Below are 15,483 nucleotides of genomic sequence, written 5' to 3'. Positions count from 1 at the left end.
GCAATAGGTGTAGAAGATAGCTGAGATGATGATAAGTTGTTTCAGACCAACCTTGAGGCTAGCCGTTGCCGAAATTGTTGAAGTCGAGAAAATTTGGACCTTCTGTGTCGAATTTCTCGATAAAATTTTTAGGGTGAAGGCTGATGGCGATTTCTTTGCCTCAAGGTATTTAGGTTTTGGGATTCTAAGGATTTTGATTGAAGTTGATATTGAAATTTTGGACAAAAACGACAAATGGAGAATAAAGGGCTTGTGGGAGAGAGATTTCTAGCAGGAATTCTTCGTCGCAAATCAAGGAGATGAAAATGGTGTTTTGGGTTTGTCGTTGAAGAGTTGGAACATAAATTTTTTTGTTCGAGCAGGAGTTTTTCTTTTTGGATTTAAAATGAAGTAGGAAAGAAGAGGTGGAAGAAGAAGTGTGATCCCATATGGCAGCAATGAAATAAAAGAAATCAAGCAGGGGCGGAATGGGCAAAACACTTTGCGTATGAATGGCAAGAGTAAAATGAGTTTTATTATTATTAAATTAAATATATATTTACGGTCCGGTACAGTTCTAAGCCAACATAAAAATCGAAATCAGAAATGGATACAAACGGTTTGGTCTGATTTTTGAACCTAAGTTGATTTTTTTTTTGTCAACCGGGTTTTCTACGAACTATTTTGTCTCAATTTGATTCGATTTTGTGGTGTCACGGTTTCTATTCCCACCCCTACTTACAGATACAATTCCTCCGTTCAATTTGGTTTAGGTGGGTGGACAAAAACTATGAATAGTAATTGAACCGAGCCACCGGTCCAGCTCAAAAAATAAAAAATAAATATCAAATTTACTTCCATCCAAGTCCATCCATCCTTTATAAAACCTGCGGTAGCCCAATAGCCAAACACACCTGAAGCAACCATATTCTTCTTTTCTCGTCTCAATCGCTACAAGCGTTCGTCTGGTAAGCCTGCAACATTTCTCATCGCCTGTTTGTCTCTTGCATTTCTAGGGTTTGTAATCGAGTTGCCTAATTGTTTGATGTCAGCCGCCACTGCCAGTGTGACTCCGAAAGAATTCGTGGAATCAATTTTCGTTAATTTTTTCAGTGCCGTTGATTTAGGGTTTAATTTATATATGCTGCACCAGTTCCTTAATTTTTGTGAAAATGGAAGCTCGATTAATTTATAAATTTTTTATAATTATTTGTACCACATTTAATTGCATGTGATTCTGTAATTTAAATTTATTGGAATGGATGGGGTATTAACAAAGGAAATTGTTTGCACGTCAAGGCACAGTTCATTAAGGTTTTGTTTAGTTATGGGCTATAAATGGTGAAAAGAAAATTTTCGATTCTTTCGAAGGAAATTTAATGGAGTGTGGTACAAGCTGCTGTCGTTCCCTTGTTTGTGTTAAATATATGAAATCTGGGTGATATGCATTTGAACAGACCTTCGAGACCTAAGGGAGATGGTAATATGTAAAATTCTCGACCACCGGGAGGGGCGGTTGTCTGTTACAGGCTCTGCCTTTGACCAAGGCATTTCGCTTCTTTCTTTGTTTGTGTAATATTTCTTTTGGGTGAGTGGATGAGGGCCGTGGGTTGTAATTGGTGTTGATTAGTATTGGACTAGGAAGATGTGCTATTAGGTCCTTTAATAGTTTTGTTTTTCCACTGGGGTGGGGGGAGGGTACAATAGAGATCATCGTATTGTGCGTATGGGAATTTAAATACGGCTTGATAATAGGTTACACATCGGTGAATTTAAGGGTTCTTTAATCAAGTTAAACAATATGACAATTGGGTTTATCAGAAAATTTATCTTGAGTATCATAGTTTATAATTTTTATGTTTTGTATGTCAGAAGTTATAGGATTGAAAATATAGCTTATAGAATAAAAAAGTAAGAGTGTTTTTCTTGATCCATAATACCATTTTTAGGAAGGATAATCAACTACAATGGCATCAAGGATGGCTGCAAGGTTTGTGCCTCGGAGGTTTTCAAGCAGTGGAAAAGTTCTCGGGGAGGAGGAAAAAGCTGCAGAGAATGTTTACATCAAGGTCATTTTTAAATTCCCTGGATATTTCTCTTATTCTTTTCCTTTGAATTGTTTGGCTGCTTATTTGTCGTGCATTTGTATTAATTTCCTCTTGGACATAGAACAAGTGCTGAGGATCGTTGTTGGATGATGGAAACGTCTTTATTTAGGAGCTGAACTTATGTAAATCACTTGTCTGTCTTGGGAATATGAAATAACAAACTGATTAAGAATCTGAAGAAATACTTGTAGGAATGTATCAGTCAGTATATCGTATACCTAAGTATATATAGCTGGTAAGCACTTTTTAGAGTTGGATGTAAATGATGCAAGAGCCAAGTTAAAGGAATACTAAATAAGTCGATCTAATTACAAGCACATATGATGAAGAGGCTTTATATATTTTTTTTAATGTAATAAAAAGAAATTTAGACATGTATATGATGGTTCATTGTGTTTTAGTCTTTCTATATCACATGATTAATGTATAAGATGTCACAATTTGATTTTACAATTTCTTGAGCGTATTGTGGGTCTGTTGAGATTCATGTAACAATGTACCTATGAAAGGGGTTTTTTTGTAAGCAATGAAAAAGAGTTAGTCGAAAAAAGTTCTTCTTTGGCTCGGCTAGTTGCATAATGGATTTCTTTTTTATTCAAAATGGATGAGTTCAGCCCACTCTGAGCTTAAATCCTGAACTTTTCTTTTCCCACTACCAAAGGATTTGAATTTTGTTTTCATCATCTTGTACTTATATCTTGAACTTGTACATCTGCAAGTGAACGTCATAGGCCCAACTAAAAGCAACACATGAACTGGGTAGTGGTGACATGTGATGGATCTCAATTCTTAAGTCACTGTTGATAGGCTAATCATTTTGGGTTTGGTTTCCATAAAATATTGTTAGTTATTCTTGAGATACCTTTATTTCTTTCTTTGTTTTCTTTATTCTAAATCTTGATTATCAAGTTGGTAACTTGGTGTGGGGGGTTTCTTTGTGATGATTAAAAATGTGTCAGTCTGATCGAATTTGATTCTTTCAGTTGCGACGACAATGGAGGAGAGAATACTACCCACTTTTCCTTTGAGACTGATTCCCATTATTTTTATTTATCTCCATTCCGTTGGCCGTTTCTAAATAAAATTTACATTCATTTTGGGTTTGAAAGCCAACTGCACCAACAGTTTTAAGATCTTGATTTGCTTCTAATTCTCCTTTGACTTTTGGCTGTTTCTAATTAAAATTTACATTCATTTTTACTGTTTCAGATATTTAGATCTGTAGGATCTCATCGTTGTTGTCAGTCCCACACATTTGTAAATTTGCGGTACTCTATTTGTGAAGAAACCTATGTGTATAGATACTTATAAATATGTTGATATATTATATGATGCGTGAATGATTGCTTTGATTTTGTCTGTTTCCTTATCATAGTTGCAGTGCTATTCTGGTACATCTTCTCACCGTTATTGTTTGTTTGTTATTTTGCAGAAAACCGAGCAAGAGAAGCTGGAGAAGCTTGCTCGTAAGGTATGATCAGAATGTTTTACTTTTCATGTTCTTTGAGACTTAGGCAATCTTGGATGCTTATCACTTCAGAATGTAAAGCATTCCTTATTTATTTTAGCGAACAGATTTCAGCATTTTGAAAATTGAATTATTTTTTGATGGCTTTTGTAATTTTCAATTAAGCATTTTCAAATTGAAAAACAAGATAATGCAGCTAGGGGATGATACATTTGTGTGCACATAATTATTCGGCTCTTGTCCCTTCGGAGACTGGCCGATAAAACTGAAAACTACAGAAATTGCGATTTATATACAATTTGTTGGTTTATCAACTTTTCATTTGCATTGCTGATCACATTTATCATGGTTATCACAAAATTAATTTTGATTTTTACGTTCTGGTTATTATTTTTGGTTCCAGCCTCTTAGATTTAGTTGGAAAGGTATTGTCAAGTCGATACCACAATTAATATGCTCGATAATCTGAACATTTTCAGGGCCCTACAGCAGAAGAGAAACCAGCTGCAAGTTCAGGGGGTTCAGTCTCTGATGCCAAACCAAGTGCCTCTTCCTCTGGAGCATCAACTGCCAAGGTATCGACAGACAAATACCGGAATTATGCTGTTGTAGCTGGTGTTATGACTGCTGCTGCTTCTCTGGGTTGGTACCTCAAGGCTAGTGGAAAGAAGGAAGAAGTGCAGGACTGAGATTGATGTAATTTGATATCGACAATTGAAGAATGAGTTGTCATCGCTCGTTCTGGTAGAGCAGAGGAATAATCCAAACTGTGAACCTTCTCTGTTTGTGTTCCGAATGTATACTGTGTTCAGTTCCGCAATATTCTCATGACCTTTTCTGTTTCGGGAAATATATTACGTAAATGAAAGGTGTTTATCACCCAGTTTTCCAGTGCCATTGTTTTATGTTAGCAAATGGGTAGAAAAGGGTGTTGGAACTGTTGATTGTGTTAGCAGGTTGGAATGTTACCAGGGCACCGCAGGTTCGTTAATTGGTGAATTTTTCGCATGTGATTTTGGATGACTTACATAGCAGGGATACATTGCCATGGTGACATTTTGTGTCAGTACTATATGCGTAAACTTTTATCTATGATTTATATCTTTGACACAAGATGTCAAGATGATGGGAGTGTACTAGTGCCCTTGTGATTTAAACCATATAAACACTTTCATCATTGTGTTCGGCACTCGAGCCACCTGTCATGGGTTAATTGGGCCACCCACCTCACGTGAACCAATTTGCAATGATATTATTAAGAAAATTGATATTTCAATCCAAAATCAATGGATAAACAAAAAAACGCTACAATTCTCTGTAAATTTATGCAATCAAATGGAAATGTAATGGGAACCATATAGCTGTGTTCATTAAAAAAGATCACTACACACATACAAACCTCTTTCAGGCATCCTAGTGGGTTGGGTTGAGTTTTTTTCGGGTGAACTTTCTATGATATTTAGAAGTATCAGATATTTTAAAATTTTAATATTTTTATATAAAAAACAAAAATTATAATATAACGTTTAAAAATCTAAAGTATCTTATAATGCATGGAATAAAATGATAAGGCCTTTTGTATTCTAATCACAGATATTAAGAGACCGTTTGATAATTATTTCATTCCAAAACTTGGAATAAAAAATACCTAAGGGCAGTTTGACAATGATTTCAGCTTTAATTGTTGTTTTCACCCTTTTAAAAACTGAAGACTAAAATAATTTTTTTATTTTTATTTTTTTTAATTTTTAAAGAAGAAAATCTTGTTAAGTATCTACAATAACTTAAAAAAAAAAAAATTAAAAAATTAAAAACGAAATGATAAACGTGGTCGGTCGACGAACCTGAAGGGCTGAAACTCCACACTTTTTCGCAATCGCAGGTCTCTCCTTTCTCCTATGTTCGAACATAATCCTCACAGAGAAAAGAAAATGGAGAAGGGCAAGAGGGAGGTGGTGGTCTCAGCTCTGCAGTTCGCTTGCACCGATGACGTCGCCACCAACGTCGCCACCGCCGAAAGGTCTCTCTTTTCATTCCTTCCTCTTCCTCTTCACTCAGTTAATCTTGTTTCCCCCCAATATATTAAAGTTTGCAATTTTTGAACTTGTTATGTGCATTTCTGCAACTAGAGAACCAGACCCACAAAAGCTATGAGCTTGTTTTCCTTGTGTGAACAATTCTTGTACTGGTTCGATTTCTGGGTAGCTCTTCTTTTTCCAATATCATTCCATTTTATTGATGTTTTTTATCCACAACATTACTCCAATTGTGTAATTATATATGTGTGCTTGTTTTGCCATTCCTCTCAATGTGGCCAATACTGAAAACCCTTATATAAGAGTAAAAGTAAATGGTTGCTATGGATTCTATTCGCGTTATGGCGGATGTCTCTTGATTTCAACTAGACACTGCTTTACTCAGGTTCAGTTTGCTTTCTCTGGCCAATAGGCGTTTCGTCGTATTAATCGTTCAACTTTGATCCAATGAATTGGATCATGATGTGTGGCCCATCAATTACTTCAGTGTATGCTTTCGAAATTCGTATTCTTAAGTGTATGCTTTCGAAATTTGTATGTGTATGTGAATCAAAATCTAATGGTTGATATGAAGTGTTTCATTCGCTTACATGATCCAAGCTTTTGTCCTATTAACAGTTGGATTTTGATCCATTGACTGAGAGCATGATATGTATCTCATTAGATTACTTAAAGAGTATGCATTTGAGCATTCTAGTGCAGCTGTGCAGGGCTTCGAAAGAGGAAGCCCTTCTTTTAAGAAAAGAAAGAACTACATTGCTCGGTGCCATAATCGAAACTGCCTATCTTTAGGTCCTCTTCAAATATCATCCCTTCAAAAAATCAACTAAATTAATTTTTTAAGTTTTCATTTGGACACATGCACAAACACGCAAGTTTGTGTCAAGAGTTTCACATGATTTGCTGATCTACAACTAATTTCGTCCCAGCTTCATTAGAATTTTTTTGTATCCGAAGCATATCATGTGATGTTGGGTATTGGATGATGTTTTTTTCCGAAACTTGAGCCATTTTAATTTGAGATTAAACGAGCATACATTTTTCCCCCTAAAATATATGGATTTGGTTCTTGATTGGGGCTAATTTAAACTAAAGAGTTGAGGTCTTGAGGCTCTTGCCTCAACAGGGTCCTCTCCAGGTCAGCCTTGACCTAAAGTTATGTTTGCTCTTCCCCATGCTCCAACTTTTTCTCTAAAGCAATTATCTCGTGAGTTGAATTTATAATCCTTTCCATTCAGGTTGGTTAGAGCTGCCCATGCGAAGGGTGCAAACATCATTCTTATACAGGTATGACACTTCAAATTTGAAAGATGTTTCTTTTGTTTTTCTAAGTTTTGAACTCTTTTGTTCTTCCCTTTCTTTTCTTTGCCGTGCTTATAGTGATACATCCTCAAAGGTATTAATAGATAATTAAAATGAGAAGTATATATGCAGAGCTTAACCTAAGTATAAAAGGTGCAGAATAAGAGGCAGTGCATTCAACCTAAGATAGTAAATACTTTGATCAATTCTTTGACACAAGCTTTGGACAACAATCAAATAATTTCTGTAATGGCTTCACTGTTGATTTTTTCCATGACAGAAAAGACGGTCACAGTGTGACATGTTGTACTTGTTGCATATATGTATTATCTACTTATGGTCTGTATTGTGTATTGTAAGTAGTGTCGTACTTGTTGCATGATATGTTTGTATCTACTTATAGTCTGTATTGTGTACTGTTAAGTAAGATTTAGATGTATTACACGTTCATATGGGTGTTGTGTATAAATCTTGTCAACATGTGTCATTACTTCGTAAAGGGTGTTTGTGTACCTCATAGTTTCCTCCCATAATATCCTCAGAGGGACTAGCGACTAGGCATGTATTCTGCCATTTCAGCTCTAATAATAATCATATGTTCATGAATTTATTGATGTGTTCATTTTAAGATCATTAGAGAGACATGCAGCATTTATGTGAGTTCAATGTTCAGCATTTATGTGAGTTCAATGTTTCTGATTAAATCTTTCCACCTAATGGTAGAAAAAGCTTGGTTTACGTCACTGATATTCAATTACAATCAGTATGAAACAAAGTTTATAATTAAACTTTCGTGCTTCCATCCAGTAATGGGTGTTTCTTGTGTTCATTGATACAATGAAGTTCCCAGCACTGCTACACAGTGCTTGCAACTATTATGCGCATGTATTTGTTGTGGGCTTTTAGCACCTTGTTTTGGGCAATGATAGACTTCCATTAATATATAGTTATGGTAAAACCAAGGCATATGTGTTTTTGGGGTGGGGGTTTAAATGACGCAGATAAATATGCTTTGAGGAGAAATTTTTCCATAAACTTATGATTGAATGCACATTTTTTAAGCATTTTCTGAATGATTTTTTCAGGAACTTTTTGAGGGACATTACTTCTGTCAGGCACAAAGGGAGGATTTCTTTCAGCGAGCAAAGCCTTACAAGGATCATCCAACCATTCTTAGGTGAGAGTGCTGCAATGTAGCTTTACAACATATCAGGAGGACCTTTAAAAAAATTGTAGAAAAAGAGGTTAAGAAAAGCTTCTTAATTGAACTTGCACACACCTTTTGGGCAGTAATACTTAATTAGATATTTTAATTGCATGCTATGTAGGATGCAAATACTTGCAAAAGAGTTGGGTGTGGTAATACCAGTTAGCTTTTTCGAAGAGGCAAATAATGCTCATTACAATTCAGTTGCCATTATAGATGCTGATGGGGCAGATCTTGGACTTTATAGGAAGTCCCACATCCCAGACGGACCTGGTATTCAAGTAGCATAATGTTCTTCTTGTTTGATTTCACCTGTTACCTTTAATAACAGCCGCTAGTTTTCTGCTGCAGGCTACCAGGAAAAGTTCTACTTCAATCCAGGTGACACTGGATTCAAGGTTGGTGCTTAATACAATTACAATCTATGCATAATGCTATTTAGCTTGCATTTATTTTGGTGGTGATTAATGATGCAATGTTGTTGTTAAGCAGGTTTTCAAGACCAAATTCGCAACCATTGGAGTTGGTGAGAAAACTTTAATTAGATGCTTCTTTAATTTCATGATTTTTCTACAATATTCTCTGGGTTTTATTTAAACTCTGCAATCTTTCTGTACTGGATAATAAATTCACATGGAGCCTTGTATTTGTTGTGTATTGAACGGAATATTTAGTTCGAAGACTAAAAACTAAATCTGCTAGTACTTCATTTTGTGTCAGCAATTTGCTGGGATCAATGGTTCCCTGAGGCTGCCCGGTGTTTGGTTCTTCAAGGTGCAGAGATATTGTTCTACCCAACTGCTATTGGTTCCGAACCTCAAGATGGAGGGCTTGATTCTCGGGATCACTGGAGGCGAGTGATGCAAGGGCATGCTGGGGCTAATGTGGTATGTGTTTTCAGCATAGTTTGGATACTGTTTTTTTTTATCCTTTCTTTTCTCTCTTTTTGATACTAAGGAGGGCCGAGGAGCAGACTACAATTTGACTTAGAAAGTATTGTAGTTGGTTTGAGGTTAGTTTGTCTGTCATTGTTCATTTAAGTGGCTCATATATGGAGTGAAGTGTTTTTTCGTCCTCTAATCTCTATTTTCTAAAAGTCGCGACTGCCTTGAATCAATATTCGCCACCCAAAAGATGCAACAAATAAATGGGGACAAATTGAAAGCTCTTTCATACTGAATTATTGTCAAAGAATGTAATCTAAATCCAGTTTTGATGAATTACAGGTCCCTGTAGTAACTTCAAATCGTATAGGAAAGGAGATAATCGAGACCGAGCACGGAAAGAGTGAGGTCACTTTCTATGGTAACTCTTTCATAGCAGGTATTTTTCTCAGGTTTTCTTTTAACTTAAAGAGTTGAAAGTTGAAACTACCTCCAATATAATCAGTCTTTTTCTTGATTGATTTGGATTGTTAAAAAGTTGTTGGATTTGCATAATTCAATGTCCAGGACCCACTGGAGAAATTGTTGCAACTGCTAATGATAAAGAGGAAGCTGTACTAGTAGCACAATTTGACCTAGACAAAATCAAATGGAAGAGACATAGCTGGGGAGTATTCCGTGATCGCCGCCCAGATTTATACAAGGTGCTACTGACATCAGATGGCAGCAATTCCCCGTTGTGATGATTCGTTTTGATACCATGCTTGCTCTAGAATTAATAAAGGAAGTACTTCCTAAGTACAGTGCGGCTGCGGTGATTTCAAGAGTCCCCAATGGAAGGATTGGAGGATTTACGATTTACTTTAGAGGAAGTATTATTGGCAGGTGAAGTATATATCTCTGCTTGGGCAAATTTGGATTTAATGAATAATGGATTTAGTGGATTATGCATTGTGTTTCCTATGTTCATGTTCTGTGCTTGTTAATGGCATTCAACCATTGGAGGTCCAGTTTGGTGTAACGTCGGTATTTTTCAGAAATACCGGTGTTTGAATACGCCATAATCCATGTCAGCCGCCAAGCCACTGCTCGATGTGCCCTCATACGATCACCCAACAAGCCACTGCTCGACGTGCCCTCGTACGATCACCCGACTGTTGTGGCGAATTTCCGATGTTGGCTCGTAGATGGTCAGGATAGCAGGTCTAATTTACCCACACTCGCACAATGCAAGTAAGAACCCAAAGCTTCCTCATCAATATATAAACTAGAGAGGAGCTCTGAGTAATGGACCTTCAACTCATTTCGACAAATGGACGAGAAATTTTTTAATCAACTAATATTCTCAACCCAAAAGCTTTTTCTTTTTCTTTTTAATCAAAGGATGAATGAATTAGGTGAGTTGAACTACGCATAAAGTTTGGCCATCAAACTACAATAGTAGCCTTATTCTCCAAACCAACACGAGGCGGTTGGAAAAAACCAAGACCCCGGAATTAACCATCCACTACACATTAGCATTCAACCCGAAAGCTTCCTATAATGCATGACCAGGCCAAGTTCCTTGATGGCTTGATCTTGCCCTTTCCTTTGTTTCCCTTTCATTAAGTGTCATTTTTTTTTTTTTTAATTTTTAAATTTTTTTATATATTTTTCATCAGAATTTGTATTAGATTCTAGTCATTTACGTTTTATATAAAGAATTTTACGCTTACTCTTTACCAATGCGATGCTTAATCCAGTATCTCTGAAAAAAGTGTAGAGGTCGAATGAGGACAACGTGGCGTCCAAATCATATACTTCTTTGAGTTACGAAGTGTAGAGGTTGAATGAACACCGAGACAAAAATTCTCGATTCCAATTGGTAGCTTTCTGGAAATCACGTACCATTGGAATGAGATTGTAGCTATAACAATTAGCAACCCTAGTTTATCAAAGTGTATCAGGCGGCAAATTTCACTTTTTTCCCTTATGTGTTTGAGACTTAATTTCCTCTATTATATATACCAAATTTTGCAGCAAAACTCGATTGCTGCTTTCAATTTGTTGTCCAGGTATGTTTTACACATGGTTCTTAAAAAGACTAAGTGCTACTCGGGTGACGGGCTGGGGCCTAATGCCTAGGCGGGATCTAGGCAGGGGCCAAGAAGGACTAGGCGGATTTAAGTAAAATCTATTATATATCATATAAATAAGTGTTTATACACACACACACACACACACACACACATACTTAAAAGATGCATAATTGCATTGGGATACATAAATTGCAAAATATAATGACATATGGATTATAAAGTATTAGAACATAACAAAAACATAGGGGACAAGCATGTAGTGTGTGTTAATCTAAGTATTTAACAAGTCCCTTACAATTTATAAAAAAAAATTAAATGCATAATAAAAGTTATCTATTTTTTGTCTAAATGAGAGTTGCGAGGTTAGTTTGGGTGGGCTAGGCAGGCATCTAGGCTCTCTAGGCGGGTGCCTAAGCACCCTTTCTTTATTTTCAAACGCCTAGAGATTAACCGGAGATGTGACTAGCCGCCTAGCACCGAGGCGGGGCTTAGGCGGTGCTAGGCGGGGATTTTTTGAACAATGGTTTTACATCTCTAGGTACATTGTTTTTCAATTGTAATTTCATTACATTGTTTATATTTAGTTTCATTGTTTGGAGGTGCAGTAAGTAGCAAAGTTGCGAGTTCGGTCCTGAACAACAATGGCTGCTGCATTTTTGGTTGTTTATGACTCAAAAAAAGTTTTTAAGCGTATTCAGACATCGACCCTCCTGTGTCTTAAATATAACATATGAGCTTCCACCCAAGATCATTGCCAGTATGGCTGAAAGATAGGGACAGACATAAGTGCAAATTTTTGGCGTTCGTCCTTCCAAATTTTCCTTCGACATCCTTCCAACATTAGAGAATACTGTCTTTTATTCTGAAATGAGAATCTTTGGCATTCGTCCGTTGGTATAGGTTGATCCTTTTGGGTCCTTCACGTAACCCAGTCAATTCACCAATATCATCACTAGTGATTGTTGCAACTATCTGTCCGAAAATAAATTCCCCTCTGCGGCTCCGCCGGTGTTGAAACACTTAAATATACAACTCACATACTTGTCAGACTTGCAATATGCTGTTTGAACACCTTCACCTCAACGATTAGGGTTTCTGACTTATTTGCGCCATCATTAGCCTGTAAAAACCACTGTTTCCAAAATTCCACAAATGCAAGAAGAAGAAGAAACTAGTTAGTAAACCTTTTTGTCCAATGAACCTGCTGTCTTACCAGGATTATAGAACATTATAAGCATTAGCTTCATTACTGTTTTATTACCACACCACATTATTAGGTTTTTGTAAACCTACATGGTTGTTCCAATGAACAACGCCGCCTCCCCCGGGCGTGCTTGCGCGCACTCATCGGATTTATGAACTTTAGCACCAGCTTCATTCAAGCTGTATTTCCTGATAGTGTTTTGTTTCCTTGTAATTAATCATAAGGTACATGTGGGGTTACAGGACTAAATGCATATGTACATACATGGTAAAGATAATGATAGCATGTTCAATTGCCCAGACCTAAGATGCTCCTACTCGAGAGAAGAAAATCAAATCAGCTGTATGCATGTTGGGAGAAGCAAAGAATCTATCAAATGTGTCTGAGAAAGCTGTATATATATCACATCTACCACCAATTTCACGTGGAATATGATAATAAAGTTGAGAACCAAAAAACAAAAAAAAAGGTGAGATTATATTTTGGCCTTTGCTTTTATGAGAATGCGTTGAGAATAAATCTCTCATTGATGGAAGAACAGATCTTCCGTGGACTTATAAGTAAGTTGGGGTACTCCTCATATTGCCAATTGGTTTAATGGTGTAACTTTAACTTTCTTTATAATGAGATTCTTGTTGTAAACATTCATAGTTTAAGTGTAATTGTGTAAATCTTAGATTATATTTGATTCTAGTTATCCTTTCCTATTGTATCTTGTATTCCTTGGGGATGAAGGAATATCTTCTCTCCTTTTATTACTATAAATAAAAGAACAATGTAGGAGGGATAACAACACACATTCCCCTCCAATTCTACAAACACATTTCTCTCACTCTCTCTTCTCCTTGCCACCGGCCACTCTAACCTTGTCAGATAAAATAGACCACAACACGCTCCTACCGTTGCGCTTAGGAATCTGAGGTTGAAGAAATTTTTCTGCATCAAACTAGTTCATCCATATCATCACGCAATCAGGTTCTTTCAAAACAACGATTTTTATCTCGATATTTTTGCAATCCTGATAGCATGAACATTCATCATGATGCATGACCCAACTTTACGTTTTATGAATTTTAGATTCTACATAAATTGTGTGTGCATCATAATCATAATTGTTGAATTATGTGAATTTGATTTTTGCCATGAATTGCATCAAATATATGTACATGTACATGCATTGAAATTATTTAATTGGACATGCATCAAATCAAATTATATAAGAATTGAATTAATAAAAAAAAAAAAAAGAGAGAAGATTTTGTGATTGGGAACCTAGGGTTCTTTGAACTCGTGCCCTTGCACCATGCAAGCCACCAGGCTAGTAGCTTGCAGTGGCCCAGTCCAAATATCAAAACCTATTCGCCGCCAGGCCTGTAGCCTGCACCGAGTCCCCAAGCAGGAGTCTAGGGCTCTAGGATTGAAAACCCAGCAACCTCGACGTCTTTCATGGCATCTTCCCCCGTCGCACGATGGCCTGCAGCCTGCAGCCTATCCTTACACCTCGGGTCACCATGTTTGATAGCCCGAAGCTCATCACCGACACTAATTGACCGAGATTCTTGAATCTTGTCAGAATTTCTCTAAAATTCCGATTCGAATTTCTAGGGTTTTGATAGAACGTTGAGCTTGTTAATCTCCATTCATATTTGAAATCTTCATTGACCCATGGACTCGCCTTGAGCACTATAGTCCTAAAGCAAGGCCGCCTGAAGTGGTGGCACCGGCTTTCTTCCCCGACGAATGCACCTAGCTACGACTAGGGTGTCTTTGGACTCCACCCGAGCCCTGTTGGGCTCTGTTACTGGTCCTGCGGAAAAAAAAAAAAGTTTCTTTGATTGGGCTTGCCTGAAGTAGCCTAATACTCAAGCTCGGCCCATTGGTTCCCCCCAACCTGTGATAGCAAAAAAAAAAAAAAAAACAAAAATTTCTTTGGGCCTGCCTAAAGTGAGCCTAGTGCAAATTTTTTTTTTAGGGGCTAGCTGTTAGGGACCCAATATTTTTCCTCCCTGTGGCCCTGCAGTTCCACCCAAGACCCCTAGCCCAATTTTGGGGCATAGGACGCACGGACCAATGTTTTTTTAGCCACCCGTGGCTTACTTTTTCTTTTTGGCCCCAAGTTTTATTCGCCTAATTATTTTAGGCCCAAATGGGTTTTATATTTTTTCACCCACACTTTAATTTGCCCCAAAGTCCAAATAATTAAATTCAATTATAATTATAGACCTAAAAATCCTATTTTTTGCATATTCTTGTTGCATTTTTCTGTGTATATATTTGTGTTTGCCTGCAGGAATATATGAACCTGAAGTTCATAATTATTTTGAAACCTGAAGTTTCTTATAAATATGCCTTGTTTGAAAACCTGAAGTTTTCATTTAAAAACATCACCCATGAAAACCTGAAGTTTTTTTCATGCAAAATTAGGCCAATACATGTCCATTAGAACCTGTATGTTCTACTTTTACGTGAATGGATTGATTTTTCTCCTTTATTCTAACCACATCTTGTCCATCTATTTTGTGATAGGAACATGTCGAATTTGAACAAACTCGACTTCACTGCTTTAGAGGTCTCTGGAAGGAACTACCTCAAGTGGGTCCAAGATGTGAAGCTCTACCTCATTGCAAAGAACTTGCGTCTTACTATTGAAGAAGAGATGGACAACCCTGTTGGTGAAGCTGAAAAAACCACTGCTAAGATCTTCATTCGAAGACATATCCATGACGCCTTGCAAACTGAGTATCTTGTTGAGGAGGATCCATGTGCATTATGGGTCGCTTTAGTTGATCGTTTTGATCACCAAAAGGACATATTCTTGCCTGAAGAAAGACATGATTGGTAGCATTTGCGCTTCCAAGACTTTAAGTCTTTGAATGAATATAATTCTGAAGTTTATCGAATCCGATCACTTCTCAAGTTTTGCAATGAAACTTTAATCGAAGAGGATCTCCTGGAGAAGACTTATTCGACCTTCTCTACTTCTAATATTGTCCTGTAGCAACAATATAGAGCTCAGAAGTTCACTAAGTTCTCGGATTTGATCTCTGTTTATTTTTCGCTAAAAAGCAGAACCAGCTGTTGATGAAATATCAAGCTCGACTTACTGGGGCGACTGCTGTGCCTGAAGAACATTATAGCACAAACCAACGCCCAAAACACCAAAAAGGCGTGGTAAGGGCGGCCAGAAGTCATCTTACCAAGGTCAATAGAGTCAAAG

The 15,483-nt window shown here is 37.0% G+C and overlaps 2 protein-coding genes and 1 pseudogene across 2 annotated transcripts; all 3 read left to right on the top strand.

Annotated features, from left to right (window-relative positions):
- The first annotated feature begins 808 nt into the window (after positions 1-808).
- On the top strand, positions 809-4,452 carry LOC137715168 (uncharacterized protein At2g27730, mitochondrial). Its single transcript, XM_068454405.2, has 4 exons — positions 809-947; positions 1,929-2,048; positions 3,520-3,558; positions 4,035-4,452. The coding sequence occupies exons 2-4, from the start codon at positions 1,947-1,949 to the stop codon at positions 4,242-4,244; spliced, it is 351 nt and encodes a 116-aa protein (XP_068310506.1). The 5' UTR covers positions 809-947; positions 1,929-1,946; the 3' UTR covers positions 4,245-4,452.
- An 898-nt stretch (positions 4,453-5,350) lies between these two features.
- LOC137715409 (N-carbamoylputrescine amidase) lies at positions 5,351-9,953 on the top strand. The gene is made up of 9 exons (XM_068454733.2): positions 5,351-5,575; positions 6,830-6,878; positions 7,979-8,070; positions 8,222-8,373; positions 8,452-8,498; positions 8,593-8,626; positions 8,821-8,987; positions 9,327-9,423; positions 9,552-9,953. Exons 1-9 carry the CDS (start codon positions 5,454-5,456, stop codon positions 9,725-9,727), a joined length of 936 nt encoding a protein of 311 aa, XP_068310834.1. The 5' UTR covers positions 5,351-5,453; the 3' UTR covers positions 9,728-9,953.
- A 4,843-nt stretch (positions 9,954-14,796) lies between these two features.
- Positions 14,797-15,264, top strand: LOC137714376 (uncharacterized; annotated as a pseudogene).
- The last annotated feature ends 219 nt before the right edge of the window (positions 15,265-15,483 follow it).

This window comes from Pyrus communis, chromosome 3 (genome assembly GCF_041283825.1).
Source record: "Pyrus communis isolate YQ-2024b chromosome 3, ASM4128382v1, whole genome shotgun sequence".
NCBI lineage: Eukaryota > Viridiplantae > Streptophyta > Magnoliopsida > Rosales > Rosaceae > Pyrus > Pyrus communis.
The sequence above is the reverse complement of the archived record's forward strand: the minus strand, read 5'-3'. Positions and strand labels throughout refer to the sequence as shown.